The sequence below is a fragment of the Trichechus manatus genome, unplaced genomic scaffold (genome assembly GCF_000243295.1).
Source record: "Trichechus manatus latirostris isolate Lorelei unplaced genomic scaffold, TriManLat1.0 scaffold00206, whole genome shotgun sequence".
Lineage (NCBI taxonomy): Eukaryota > Metazoa > Chordata > Mammalia > Sirenia > Trichechidae > Trichechus > Trichechus manatus.
This window is the reverse complement of record NW_004444142.1, coordinates 3,758,115-3,772,831: the sequence shown is the minus strand read 5'-3', so window position 1 is coordinate 3,772,831 and position 14,717 is coordinate 3,758,115. Positions and strand designations below refer to the sequence as shown.

Below are 14,717 nucleotides of genomic sequence, written 5' to 3'. Positions count from 1 at the left end.
AAGTGTTGCTTCCTGTTCTATGCTCTGAAATAGCTTGAGTAGTACTGGTACAAGCTCTTCTCTAAATGTTTTGTAGAATTCTCCAGTGAAGCCATCTGGGCCAGGGCTTTTTTTGGTTGGGAGTTTTTTTATTATCTTTTCAATCTCTTCTCTTGGTATGGGTCTCTTCAGATTTTCAACATCACTTTGTTGTGGTTTGGGTAGGCCGTGTGTTTCTAGAAATGTATCCATTTCTTCTAGGTTTTCAAATTTGTTGGAGTATAGTTTTTCATAATATTCTGTTATAATCCTTTGTATTTCAGTTGGGTCTGTTGTAATGTCCCCCATTTCATTTCTTATTTGGGTTATTTGTGTCCTCTCTGTTTTTCTTTTGTCAGTCTGGCCAGTGGTTTGTCAATTTTTAAACTTTATATTTTTGTGCTGGTATAAGACAGGCATCTGTTTGTCAGTGACAAAGGCCACCTGTTTCCAGTACCTTCTCTTGTCTGCCCTTCATTCACTTAGGTGACTTCTGTTAGCCACAGCGAAAAAAGGGAAAGAACATGGGTATAACATATTGCCTGCTATGCACATCGGGCCTAATTAAGTATCAGTAGAAATTACATCTACTTAGATTCTTGTTTCATAATCTCTTGATAAAAATTTAGACTGCAAATATATAATCAAATCATGATAAATAAAAGTTTAGTAAAATATACTAGGAGTACTTGGTTTTGTTCTATTTGTACTAGTCTAGATTTCTAGATGTGTCTACTTATGCTTAGATTTCACTCAAAAATGTTCAGTTACCAAACTACTAAAAGATGCTTAATGAAAGTTAATTGTAAGATAGTGTAGACCCTCAGGGCCACATCATATTAGTGCTTTCAATAAATCAATATAACATGATCTAGTTATAATTCTTATTTACTATATCCTTAAGTAACACGTTAGATTTAAACAGAACTTAAATACAGTATAAATTATATTTCAAAGTCAATGTGAAATAAGAGATTAAATGGTTTCCAAAAAGAAAACCTCACCATTGTTACCTTCAGCCATACAGGGTCAATAAATTATAAATCACAAAAACTGCACATTACAAATGCAGCCCTAAAGGGATATGTGGAGACGTCCTTGGATGAAGGCCTTGTCTGGCAGGACTGGACAGCAGGGTTATTTGCTTTGCATCTCTCCTTTATGAGGAACTTTAAAAATTACATGGGTAAATATATACACATGTAATTAATTGACTTGATAATGAAATGCTTTGTGGTTAGAGTTCTATGAATAAATGGCATGGGGTATGATAACTCATACCCTATGCGGATTTGAATTCATATATGATACTATAGGGACAACCTGTGAACTATCATATCTCTAAAACAAATAGTATCCTGGCAATTTGTAATCAAAAAAAAAGAAGACAGTTCATAATTTAAAATCGCTAATCAAAAAAGTTATCTATCGTCAACATAATGTGCAACTCTCTTTAATTCTTAGGTCTTTCTGAACTATAGTTAAAGCTTTAGGTGGGCAAACGAGCTTCTAGTAGTAAATACAAAAGTCTCTATTTACCTATATTGTGCTAATATATTAATTCTATTAATTTCAATCCTGACTTCACAAATGTCAGTAAACTCTGATAAGATGGAGTATAAAAGTCTCCAGTGCTTTTTGGTCCTTCCTCCCTCCCCCCAATTTTCTTTGTGCATCAGGAAGATGTCAAGAGTTTTCACACAGGAAAAAAAATACTGAAAGAGACAAGCCAACTCTTTCTCACTCTGAAGTCTTTGAAATCTTCTAGTAGGCTCAGTTTCTCAGGCACAGACTCCAGATGGTCCAAGGCCACTCGGGTACTCTGAAAACAAAAACATAAGGAAACCAAACATTATAAAAAATTGATTAATACTCTCAGAATCCAAATACTAAAACTCAGGTGTACCACTAGTATTAGCAGTTTAAGCTGTAGATTTACAGTAAATAGGAACAGATGCAATAACTTCTCTAAGATAAATGTATCTTTTTAAATCAGAAGACTTATTTCCCTTCAAAAAGTGTAGGTGATGTGGATTTGCAAGACTGACTCAGATATAAAAAAGCTTCCTGGATAATTGCTTTCATCTGATATGCAATGAAACATTTTATAGAGCATTTCATATTTAGTATTAATTTACAAACTTGCTTCAGTGAACATGAGAAATACACCACAAGCAATACTGAGGAAAAGATGAATTTGCAATTATTTATAAAGCATATTAAAGGTCCTTTAAGAAAAGAGTTCTTAAAAATTATTTCAGTTAGAAAGAAAAAGAGGAACAGTTCTCAAAAGACTTGGGAAAATATCTAAAATTAAACATTTGCGACATGGATACAAGATTCTGTTGATTATAAATCAATAATTTACATTAGAGTCTTTGATTAGCTGGTCACTGTCAATAAAAACATTAAAAGGGAATGATCTGAAAATTATTTCAAAGGCAATGTGAAATAAGAGGTTAAATGGTAGAATAAACTTGAGACCAGAGATTGTGTTATATGTAGCTCTGTATTCTTAGCGTCTGTCAGAGTGCCAGCACATAGTAGGCAAGAAATGTTGCTGTTGTTAGTTGCCATCGAGTCGATTCCAACTCATAGCAACCTTATGTACAACAGAACAAAACACTTCCTGGTCCTGTGCCATCCCGCCAATTGTTGCTATGTTTCAGTGCATTGTTGCAGCCACTGTTTCCGTCAATCCGTCTCGTCGAGCGTCTTCTTCTTTTTGCTACTCCCTACTTTACCAAGCACGATACCCTTCTCCAGGGACTGATCCTTCCTGATAACATGTCCAAAGTGCATGAGACGAAGTCTTGCCATCCTTGCTTGTAAGGAGTATCCTGGTTGTACTTCTTCCAAGACAGAGTTGTTTGTTCTTCTGGCAGTCCATGGTATATTCTGCAGGGTGAAATGTATTTGCTTTCCATTGCTGTCTCCTTTGGCAGGCACTTGGGTTTCACCTTCCTCTGTTCCGAGTCATTTTAACATTTTTCTTTCATTGCTCTGTGGTTTGGAGTCATAGGTGCTCTTCTTTTTGTCAACATGTAGATCAGTGTTTCTATTTCTTCATATTCTTATTTTTTTACGTGATTTTTGAGAGAGGACAGAAATACTCTTTGTCTTAGTTATCTAGTGCTGCTATAACAGAAATACCACTAGTAGGTGGCTTTAACAAACAGAAATTTATTTTGTCACAGTTTAGGAGGGCAGAAGTCTGAATTCAGGGTCCTGGCTCTGGGGAAAGGCTTTCTCTGATTGCCCTGGAAGAAGCTCTTTGTCTCTTCTGAGCTTCTGGTCCTGGGCAATCTTCACGTGGTTTGGCACCTCTCTTCCCCTGTCTCTCCTTGCTTGCTAGCTTGTGTTTAATCTCTTTTATATCTTAAAAGAGATTGACTCAAGATATATCCTATACTAATCCTGCCTCATTAACATAACAAAGACAACCCATTCCCAAATGAGATTATAACCAGAGGCATAGAGGTTAGGATTTGCAATACATATTTTTGGGAGACAATTCAATCCATAATATTTCAATCTTTGGCCCTCAATTTGATGTCCTTGCCACATGCAAAATATATTCACCCCATCACATCATCTCAAAAGTCTTAAATCAGCTCCAAGTCAAAAATCTCATCTTCTGCATCATCTAAATCAAATATAGGAGAGGTTTTAGGCGTATTTCATCCTAGGGCAAAATTCCTCTTTATCTGCGAACCTGTGAAATCTAGAATACAAGTTATCTGCTTCCAAAGTACAATGGTGGAACAGGCACAAGGTAGACATTTTCATTACAAATGAGATAAATTGGAGGAAAATAAGGGGTAACAGGCACCAAGAAAGTCAGCAGAACACATTACATTAGCCTGCAAGGCTTGAAAATAATCTTTGGTTCTCTGAGACCATTTAGCCAGTGGCCCTGCCATCTGGACTCTAGGTATTGGCCACACTCTCCAGATTCTGGGTGGAGGCTCCTCGGCCTTGGGTTTTAGCTCTGCCTTCCAGGCCCACTGGAGAGTCAACTTTGCTCCCTCAGATTTGGGTGGCCCCATTCTCCTAGTCCCTCTGAGTGGTGATCCTACCCCCTCGGCACTGCCAGGCCCCATTCTTCTGCCCCTTGAGCAAATAAGCCCCGCCCCTTCAGTTTTGGGTAGCAGCCCCATCCCGCAGCACTCCTTAACTACAGCCCACACTCTGGAACCGAGCTGGTGAAGATCTGACTCTTTTAAACCTAGAAGGCTGCGGCCCCACCCTTTGACATCTAGAAGGTACTGCTTCTCGTGTTCCTTCCAACAGTTCTGCTGATCACCGAGCTGCTCCAGAGACGGTTCTTTTCTTTTCTTAGAGGACAACAGACATAGCTCCTTTGGCCAGTTTCCTGCCTGTAGAGTTCCAAGAGGCAGACAGTGTTCTTTCCTTTCTTTCTTCCTCTGTCCCCATCAGTCTAAGCTGATGGATTTTCTGTTTTGGTAGGTGGTTAGATTCTCAGTCACAGGCTTAATCTCTTTATCAAAAAATTGTGTAGCCACATTCTTGGTGAACCCTCTAGGACTCGTGTCCTTAGTTTGTACAACAGAATTTTCCAAATCTTTAAGTTCTGTTTTCATTTTGCACAGTTCATTTTTAAGTCTTTGTCTTTCCTCTCACATTTTACTATAAGCAGCAAGGAGAAATCATGTGGCCCCTTTAAGATCTTGCTTAGAAATCTCAGTTCATCACTTCCAAGTTATACCTTCCACCAAACATTTGAATGTAATTAAAACAAGTTCTTTGCCACTGCATAACAAGCATCACCCTTTCTCCATTGTTCAATCACATGCTCATCATTTTCTTTCATAACCTCACAAGAAGCACATTTAACGTCCACATTTCTAGCAAAATTCTGTTGCTGGCATCATACGTATTCTCTAAAATGATAGAGACTTTCTGTATAGCTCTCCTCACTTCCTTCTGAGCCCTCACCAGAATTCCTTTGATGTCTATAATTCTACCAACAGTCTCTTTAAGGCAATCTAGGCTTTTACGATTAGGCACCTTAAAAATCTTCCAGCTTCTACCCATTACCCAATTCCAAAACCAGTCCCACATTTTAGGTATCTGTTAGAGCAGCACTCTCAACTTCTTGGTACCAAATTCTGTCTTTGTTATCTAGTGCGGCTACAACAGAAATACAAGTGGGTGGCTTTAACAAACAAATTTATTTTCTCACAGCTTAGGAGACTACAAGTCCAAATTCAGGGTGCTGGCTCTAGGGGAAGGCTTTCTCTCTCTGTCAGCTCTAGAGGAAGGTCCTTGTCTCTTCTGAGCTTCAGCTCCTGGGCAATCTTCATGTGGCTTGGCATCTCTCTTATACTGTCTCTCCATGTTAGCTTGCATTTAATCTCTTTTATATCTCAAAAGAGATTGGCTCAAGATATACCCTACACTAATCCCACCTCATTAACATAACAAAGACAACCCATTCCCAAATGGGATTATAACCATAGGCACTGAGGTTAGGATTTGCAACATGTATTTCTGGGGGACACAATCCAATCCATAACACCTTTACTTTGCTATTCTGAAATTAGAAGTCATATGTACTGTTTTCAAGTTCATAAAGTCAAATTTTTTCAAGGTCCATTTAAAGGATTTAGTATTTTGTTCCTTCTGCTTAACATTTATATTCTTGCCAGTCTTTTTTCCACATGTGCCCATATGCTAACTCACACTGCCATATATTTTAAATGGCTTCATTTAAATTTCTTTCATATGTAGGAAACATTCGTCAAAATAAATGTTTCTTAATATAGGCCACAACATGGACGTTTAGGAGACAAAAAAAAACAAAACAAAACCCGTTGCCGTCAAGTCAATTCCAACTCATAGTAACCCCACAGGACAGACTAGAACAGACTAGGGTTTCCAAGGAGTGGCTGGTGGATTCAAACTGCAAATCTTTTTGGTTAGCAGCCAAGCTCTTAACCACTGCACCACCAGGGCTCCAGGTTTAGGAGAATAGATAGATTTACCAACTATATATGCTATAATCATTTAAAGACTAAAAGTATAAATTTTCTCAAGAATTATACTGGCCCTTGAACAATAAAATACATAGCAATGCCCCGATCATTTTAAAGCAAAATTTTATGCATTGAGTAAAATCCTCTTCATAAACACAGGTTCTAATAGGCTCGTAGTTTTAAAACTTTATTTCCCTTTTTTCATCCCATTAATTTTTCTCATTTAGCAGTGGTTCTCTGAACCTAGGTTAAGCATGTTCATTTTATTCTTAGTATAAGCAAATGATCTCTCCCTACTCTAAAACTCGCCTGCTATGCAAATATTTTTGCTTAAAATTTTCAATCAGTCAGGTGAGTGTATGAAAACATTTTTTTCTTTTGAATGTTTTCAAATACCCATTTATTTTGCCTCTTTTATTATGTTTGGGGAATACATATTCAAGGGGCTACATTTTTTTGTGAGTAAACATTGAAAAACTCCTTGGCTTCTTCTTTCATGATCTTTGGGATATACAGTTGTCCACCCACTTTTTCCACCTCTCAGGTTCACTGGAAAGCTGCTTTCCCACTGGTAGCGCATAGTGCCACAAGGCAGGGTCCTTTATGACTGTTTGAAACCTAAAAACCAAGGGGGTGCCACAAGTTACAGTTTCTACAGGGTATTGTATGAGGTGTGTGCATTTTTGGCAGGAAACACAGAAATTTTGAAAAATTTTCTTTGGGAGACCGTATGTCTCTCTCAGCTCTAGGGGACGCCTGCAGGGTAAAATCAGTGGAACAACCTATGTTCCTCAAGACTTGGAGGGTAGGATTGTTGGTGGAGTGAAGAATCCATACTACCTACTAAAAAATTCAACAACACTTAATGATTCAGCATGCTTCCATTAATGAAAACACATGGTATCAACAAAAACTTCAAAGCAGAAAATAATTGGGTCTTGAAAGGGTTAAGGGCAGTAATTAACAGAGCTTCACAAATTCATATTACTTATTTCATTATGACTTATTTTATATTCCATTTATGTGTTGCTTCTAAATATATTCCTCACTATCAGAAATACTTTCTGGTACACACGCTTTTCTCTTCATCCTTATATTCTAGTCAATCAATTAACAATGAATGTGTACCTAGATGTCATAGAAAGTTCCACAAGACATAGAACACACATTTCCTGTTTTTCAAGAGCCTTTAACTTACTGGTTGGGAGGAAATGCATATGCAAAATATACAAGAAATATACAAACAAAAAAAAATATTGCTACTTCTTTTAAGGAAATTACATACAGAAATGCTAAGATTTCTAGGGAATCTGCAATAATAAGGTAATCAAGACAATGAGTCCAGGCTTATAGGCATCTTAGATCTCATAAAACTGATGCCATGTTATTTTTTGGAGTATATTTTCTGACTCTTCTTTCTCTTGTCTTCTCCTCCTCTCTTTTTCTCCTCCTCCTCCTCCTCCTTTTCTCTCTCAGTGTAAGTTTCCTTGCTTAAAACCACCACTTTGGCCTATAGACTTGAGAATATGCATATTCATGTTCAAACTCCAGTTTTTGTTTTTCTTAATGTGAGATTGGCTGGGGTTCTGTAACTACAGTCTTGTCACATTATATGTTATTTCAAATTCACTTTTCGCCAAAAGCTAACAGTGCTAGAGAGACAAGATCGATTGGCAGATAAATAGCCTAACATAACTTGTTGGATATCAGAGATACCAAGAGGACTTATACATGTTAGTTCCTGGGGCAAAATTCCTAGTGCAGAGTCAGGGAAACTCTTAATTTTTTAAGTTGGTTAAATTTTTTTGCCTTACATTGTTTAATGTTTTAAATGGAAGGATAAGTCCCCACTCTTAGAATTAAGAGAGCAAGTTTTCAAGTTGAGTTCAATAATGGCACCAGCAAATGACAGTTAATTACTTAACTTGTCTTTAATTTTCTTAATACAATTTTCTAGAATGAAGTAACCAAAAAAAAAAAAAAGAAAAAAGAAAAAACAAATCCACTGCCATCGAGTCAATTCCGACTCATGGCAACCACATAGGATTTCCAAGGCTGTAAATCTCTACGGAAACAGACTGCCACATCTTCCTCACTTGGAGCCACTGGTAGTTTCAAACTGCCAATATTTCGGTTAGCAGTCAATCGCTTTAACCATTGTACCACCAGGGCTCCTTAACTAAGATACTCTTAAAAGTTTTTAAAGATGATTTCTCTTTGGAAAATGTTACAAGATACTAAGTTTCACACTAAATTTGAAAACAAAGAAAATTCAGTATTAAGATTCCACCTCACGAAGCACCAATACATCTGTGTGCGATACTGTACTATCTCAGAGGTTTGAAGAACTGGACTCTCTTTCACTGGCCCAGAAGCAGTGGCAAAGCAAATGGTCAGCTAATTCTAATCCTGTTTAGTAGCACAACAGAAGTCTAAACCATAAAAGTGTAATTCAATTTTGAATACACTTACTAATTCTCACACTACCCTGTAAGGAAGATACTATTGTTATCTCCATTACACAGATGAGGTAACTGAAAACCAGAGTGTAAAAAACCTCCTTACAACCATGTGGTGTCAAAACTGGGACATGAATCCAGGCAGTGTGAATGCAGAAATGGCAATGTTCTTATTAAAAAATTTTTTTTTTTTCATGGCAGATCACCATCTAAGAAGGACTAGATATCAACCAGAAGCTGTAATAGTGAGCACTTTATGTAAGATCCTAAATTCTTAACCCCTCTCTAGCTATCAACTCTTAGCAAGTAGAATTTTGAAGATAAACCTTTGATAGACTTATTTCTGGAAGAGAAGTGTTAGGATGAACCCCGGAAGAATTCCATCTTCAGTACTGAAAAGTCCTTGCTCAGGACCACCAATTTAAGCATGAATATGCAGAAGAGGGGTCTGGATGTTCTTTCTGTTATTAGAGGACACTAAGTATGAGATAAGTTTTATGGTTCTCAGTAACACTTTCTTTTTTTTTTTTTAGTATGTTCGTAACATCCATTACTAGTGTAGCATACTATCTGGCCCATGTGAGGGGCTTCAATAAATATTGGCTGAATGAGGACAAAGCCTAGCTACCATATTCTAATCAACCCACTGAATCAATACTGACTTCTTTACTAAAAACCCAGAATAAAAAATATGCTGTTTCATTTATGTATTTTCTCTAGGGTAAGGGCATGATCAAGTGGTAGAAATAACAATGAAATTCAGAAGGCCTGCCTGATAGGCCCCGTGCTGTACCCACAGGCATGTTCGGATCTCTGTTGGCAAGGCAAAGAATAACTGCCAATTTTACCATTCCAAAAGCCTCAGCACAAACCAAACTGCTATAGAGTTGAGCAGTTTGTAATGATCCACAGTACATTTCCCATGTTTCAGACTATAGGGCAACTGAGTAACATAGTATGACAATGTAAGTAGAAAAAATTAGGAATTAGAAAGGGGCATGGGTTGCAATTCTTAGATTCTTGTCTTCTGTAGAGAAATCTTAAGGAATAGATTTAACCATGGGTATATCTTAATATACTTTTCTTTGATTGTAAAAATGCATAATTTATTTTCTTATTAACATATTACAATTACTACGTTCTTATAGTATTATGAAATCATATGTGTTTTGAGGTTGAAATGGCACATAAATTAGAAAGGATGCTATCTTTTTATCTAAAAAAAAAAGTCTGTACTTTTGGCACTACACAGACGTTAAATAAACAAGGTTATGAAGCAGTTTATTTGGGTTCAAAAATGCATTTCTATTTCATTTGGAAAGAGATCCGCTGCAAACCTTTCCTGACAAATGGCTGAAAGTTGGTAAAAGGACCTGAGTAAACACGTTTCCAGGAGGGGAAGGGTGAGATCATAAAAAGGGTAGACTGTGTGCCTTTTCACTTGTGCTCTCTCCAGCACAGCTGTATCAGCTTCATAGGGCCCTGTTTTCATCTAGACTGTATAAGACACTCATTAGAACCAAACTAGTAGCAGAGAATAAGCAGGCAAAGTAATGTTGTTGATGCACATTCTTGAAAGAGCCCCAGTGCTCAAAGTTGTGTGGATTTCTTGGAATATCAGAAGAATGCTCTATTTCCAGATTGTGGACTTTAAGAGAAGTCTAAAAATCAGAGACCCATTTAGAAGATTTCAAGTATTCTTGGGGTAAGAGGGTACATAAGGCTTGTTAAGTAAAAACACAATTAACATGGCATTAAGACATCAAGAACTACATTTGGACTAAAATTTAGAATTTTTGTCAACAACAAATTCTATTTGCTTTCATATAACACCATTCTCATCCAAAATAGAAGATCTTCTTTAAGAAGTGTAAATTTATAAAATGGGAGAATAAGTAGCATATCTTCACTGGAAAACTTGGATAGAGGAGGCTTTCTGAGTATTTTGTGATTCTCATTCACAGTATTTTTTTAAGTGAAGAATTATAGGAAACATACAGAATCTGCCATTCGAGACTATTGCTTTCTTACTTCTAGACATTACCAAATTATGTTACAGTCGACCTATGATCTTATTATTAGCTTAAACAGATGCAGTGTTTTCTCCAAATGAGTTTAATTTTAGGATTTTTTTTTTTTTTAATAAGAAAATACCAAGAATGTGTTGGAGGAGAAAGGAAGACAGAAGAAATAAGTCTCTTTCCCTAGTGATTCTTTGTTGTTATTGGGTGCCATTGAGTTCATTTTGACTCACAGCGACCTCATGACAGAATAGAACTGCCCCATAGGGTTTCATAGGCTGTAATCTCTATGGGAGCAGATCGACAGGCCTTTCTTCCATGGAGCTGCTGAGTGGGGTTGAACAGTCAACCTTTCTGTTGGCAGCCAAGCACTTAACTGTGTGTCCCATCAGTGCTCTTTAAAGATTCTTTGTTCTTCTTAAATATCATTCTTGTCACTCCCTGATATAAAGAAATAACAACATACAAAGACACATAAGGACTAGCTTAGTGTTCTCTGTGTGCTGAACACTGAATTAAGCTTTAGGATTGCTCTACTAGAAGGGTCTCCAGTTCCACAACCTATTTAATCTCTGTGAAATCACTGTATTTCTCAAAATTAAACATAAGTAAACTAAAAAGAAAGTACGCACGAAAGAAAGAAATTTAAAAACTTATGCCAATATACATAAATGTATATACACCAAAAAAACCTGTGGCTGTTGAGTCGATTCTGATTTATAGTGACCCTATATATATGAATACATATTAATAATGGGGAACCAGTATGAGCAAGGACTTCCGGTAAGACACTGAGTCTAACAGTTTCTGCCAACGTGATAGGTAAAGAAGCTATGCTTCTAGATGCACTGGTCCCAGAAAGGTGTTTCAAACTGGCCCATGAAGAACAGTGGTGAGCAGTGGAAGGCATGCTGAACTGGAAATTTCAAGAGTTTTTTTTTTTTTTTAGTTGTACTTCAGATGAAAGTTTACAGAACAAACTAGCTTCTCATTAAACGGTTAGTACATATATTGTTTTATGACATTGGTTAACAAGCCCCATGACATGTCAGTACTCTCCCTTCTCAACCTTGGGTTCCCTATTACCAGCTTTCCTGTACCCTCCTGCCTTCTAGTCCATGCCCCCAGATGGTGTGCCCCTTTAGTCTTATTTTGTCCTATGGGCCTGTCTAATCTTTGGGTAGAAGGTGAACCTCCAGAGTGACTTCATTACTGAGCAAAAAGGATGTCTGGGGGCCATACTCTCAGGGTTTCTCCGGTCTCTGTCAGGCCATGAAGTCTGGTTTTTTTTTTGAGTTAGAATTTTGTTTTACATTTTCCTCCACCTCCATCCGGGACCCTCTAATGTGATCCCTGTCAGACCAGTCAGTAGTGGTAGCTGAGCACCATCTAGTTGTGCCAGAATCAGGCTGGTGGCGGCTGTGGTAGTTGCAGTCTATTAGTCCTTTGGGCTAATCTTTCCCTTGTGTCTTTAGTTTTCTTCATTCTCCCTTGCTCCTGAAGGAGTGAGACCAGCAGAGTATCTTAGATGGCCACTCACAGGCTTTTTTTTTTTTTAACTTCTTTCTTTCTTGGTAACAGATTTATTGAGATATAATTCACATACCCTACACTTTACCCATTTAAAGTATACAATTCAATGGTTTCTAGTATATTCACAGAACTACACATACAACACTACAATCAATTTTAGAACATTTGCAACAACCCAAAAAGAAATCCTATACCCTTTAGCCATCACTACCAAGTCCTGTCCTCCAACTTTCAGGGTGTCCCCAGTCTCTATCAGACCAGTAAGTCTGGTCTTTTTTGAGAGTTAGAATTTTGTTCTGCATTTTTCTCCAGCTCTGTCTGGGACCCTCTATTGTGATCCCTGTCAGAGCAGTCAGTGGTGGTAGCTGGGCAACACTAGTTGTGCTGGACTCAGTCTGGTGGAGGCTGTGGTACTTGTGGTCCATTAGTCCTTTGAATTAACCTTTACCTTGTGTCTCTGATTTTCTTCATTCTCCCTTGCTCCAGACGGGGTGGGACAAGGGGAGTATCTTAGATGGCCACTCACAAGCTAAGACCCCAGTGCTACTCACCAAAGTAGGATGTAGAACATTTTCTTTATAAACTATGTTATGCCAATTGGGCCAGATGTCTCCAAAAGTTAATGATTAGTTTCTCTACTTCATTAAAGACTGCTGTTGGTATTTGGATTGGGATTGCATTGTATTTGTAGATTGCTTTGGGTAGAATTGTCATCTTCACAATGTTGAGTCTACCTATCCTTGAGCATGGTATGTTCTTTCATTTATGTAGGTCTTATTTGGTTTCCTGCAGTAGTGTTTTGTAGTTTTCTTTATATAGGTCTTTTACATCCCTGGTTAGATTTATTCCTAAGTATTTTATTTTTTTAAAGATTATTACAAATGGTTGCTATAGGGTTGCTATGAGTCGGAATCAACTTGATGGCAATGCGTTTATAAATGGTATTGCTTTCCTGATTTCCTTTTCATAGTTCTCTTTATTGGTGTATAGGAATACACTGATTTCTGTATATTTATCTTGTATTCTGCTACTCTGCTGAACCTTTCTATTAGTTCCAGTAGTTTTGCTGTTCTCTTTCTATTTGTTTGATTTGTATAAATGTTTTGATTTTGTCCCTTTTCTTATTTTTTGATGTGTGCAAATGTTGCTCTATATTGACCTCTGAGCACTGCCTTTGCTGTGTCCCAAAGATTTTGGTATGATGTGTTTTCATTCTTGAATTTTTGATTCCATCTTTGATTTCTTTTATTACCCAGTAGTTTTTAAGCAAGGTGTTATTCAGTTTCCATGTATTTGATTTTTTCCCCTTGCTCTTCCTGTTATTAACTTCTACTTTTATGGCATTGTGATCAGAGAAGATGCTTTGTATTATCTCAATGGTCAGCTTTTAGTTTTTCATGATATTTGGGGAGTTTTCTGTCAACAAATCTTCAACGATCCTCTCTGTGTTTTCTGTTTTCTCCCTGTTCTGGAACTCTGATCACACGCAAATTTTTGTTTTTGGTTTTATCCCACATTGTTCTCAGGGTTTCTTCATTCTTTTCTCTGATTTTAACTCAAAGTGGTATTCAAAGATTTGTCTTCAATGTCACTGATCTTGTCTTCCATTGTTTCAAATTTACTCCTAAAACCTTCTATTGCACTGTCCATTTCTGAAATCTTGTTTATCTTTTCAATTTCTAATTGCTGTTTTTGCAAGATTTCTAGTTGTTTATCTTGACATTTTGTTCCTATATTATTTTTTTGAATTATTCCATTGGTTTGGCTGTGTTTTCCCTGATTTTGTCTGTATTTTCCATGGTTTTGTCTATTTTTTCCTTCTTTTCGCCTGCATTTTCCTTCATCTCTTAGAGAACCCTAAATATTAGAGTTTTGAATTCCCTGTCAGGTAGTTCCAGTGACTTTTCTTCTCCTGGAAGGTCATCTGGTATTTTATTTTGGTTGCTTTCTGGAGCCATCCTGTCCTGTTATTTTATATGTTTTGATATTGTCTGCTGTCTCCAGGACATTCAGTAATTATTTTCTTCATTTATTGGCTGTAGATTTGTTTTGTCCTGCTTTTTTATTTTGTTTGGTTATGTCTGGGCAGGCAGGCTGGGTGTGTTTTGTTGCTTTCTTGCCTGTGGGCATGATACTTCTTAACACCTTGTCCATGTGGGCAGGGCTGCTTACTCAGCTATGGTGCAGCAGGGTGGATCCAGTGTGGGGGGAGGACAGGGATGGGTAGTTTGCAGTATGAACGGGGGCCAACAGGGCAGGGGCCAGTACAGTGCAGGGCTGGGTCCAGGGAACCACATCAGTGCTGCTCAAGGGTGCAGTACTCAGCACTCTGTGCAGATAGGCAGGAGGGAAGGGAGAGGATATGATATGTGGGGCTAAGTGGGTGAGTGAAAAAAGAGAAAGAGGAGAGACAAACAAAAGCCAAAAAAAAAAAAAGAAGGAAAAAAGAAAAAAGTAAATAAAATGGCAGCATATTAGGATTTGGCAGGTGGGGTCAGGACCGAATCAGCAAGGGTGTATGCCAGTGGCACTCTAGCCAAGCACTGCAGGTCAGCCTGTCGAGAAGGGGCATGGGCTGTGCACGGGGATAGGTGGGCAGGAGAAAGGAAAGGAAAGAAGGGAAAGAGAGAGAAACAAACCAACCAACAAAAAATAAATAAATAAAAACAACGATAACAAAAAAAAAA

General features: G+C 37.6%; 1 protein-coding gene across 1 annotated transcript in view; it reads right to left on the bottom strand.

Moving 5' to 3' along the window:
- CEP128 (centrosomal protein 128) overlaps positions 1-14,717 on the bottom strand; it is a 602,257-nt gene that overhangs the window by 35,323 nt on the left and 552,217 nt on the right. The window contains exon 21 of the mRNA XM_023742234.1: positions 1,763-1,840. Within this exon, the coding sequence (XP_023598002.1) occupies positions 1,763-1,840 (78 nt within the window). The remainder of the gene's footprint in view (positions 1-1,762; positions 1,841-14,717) is intronic.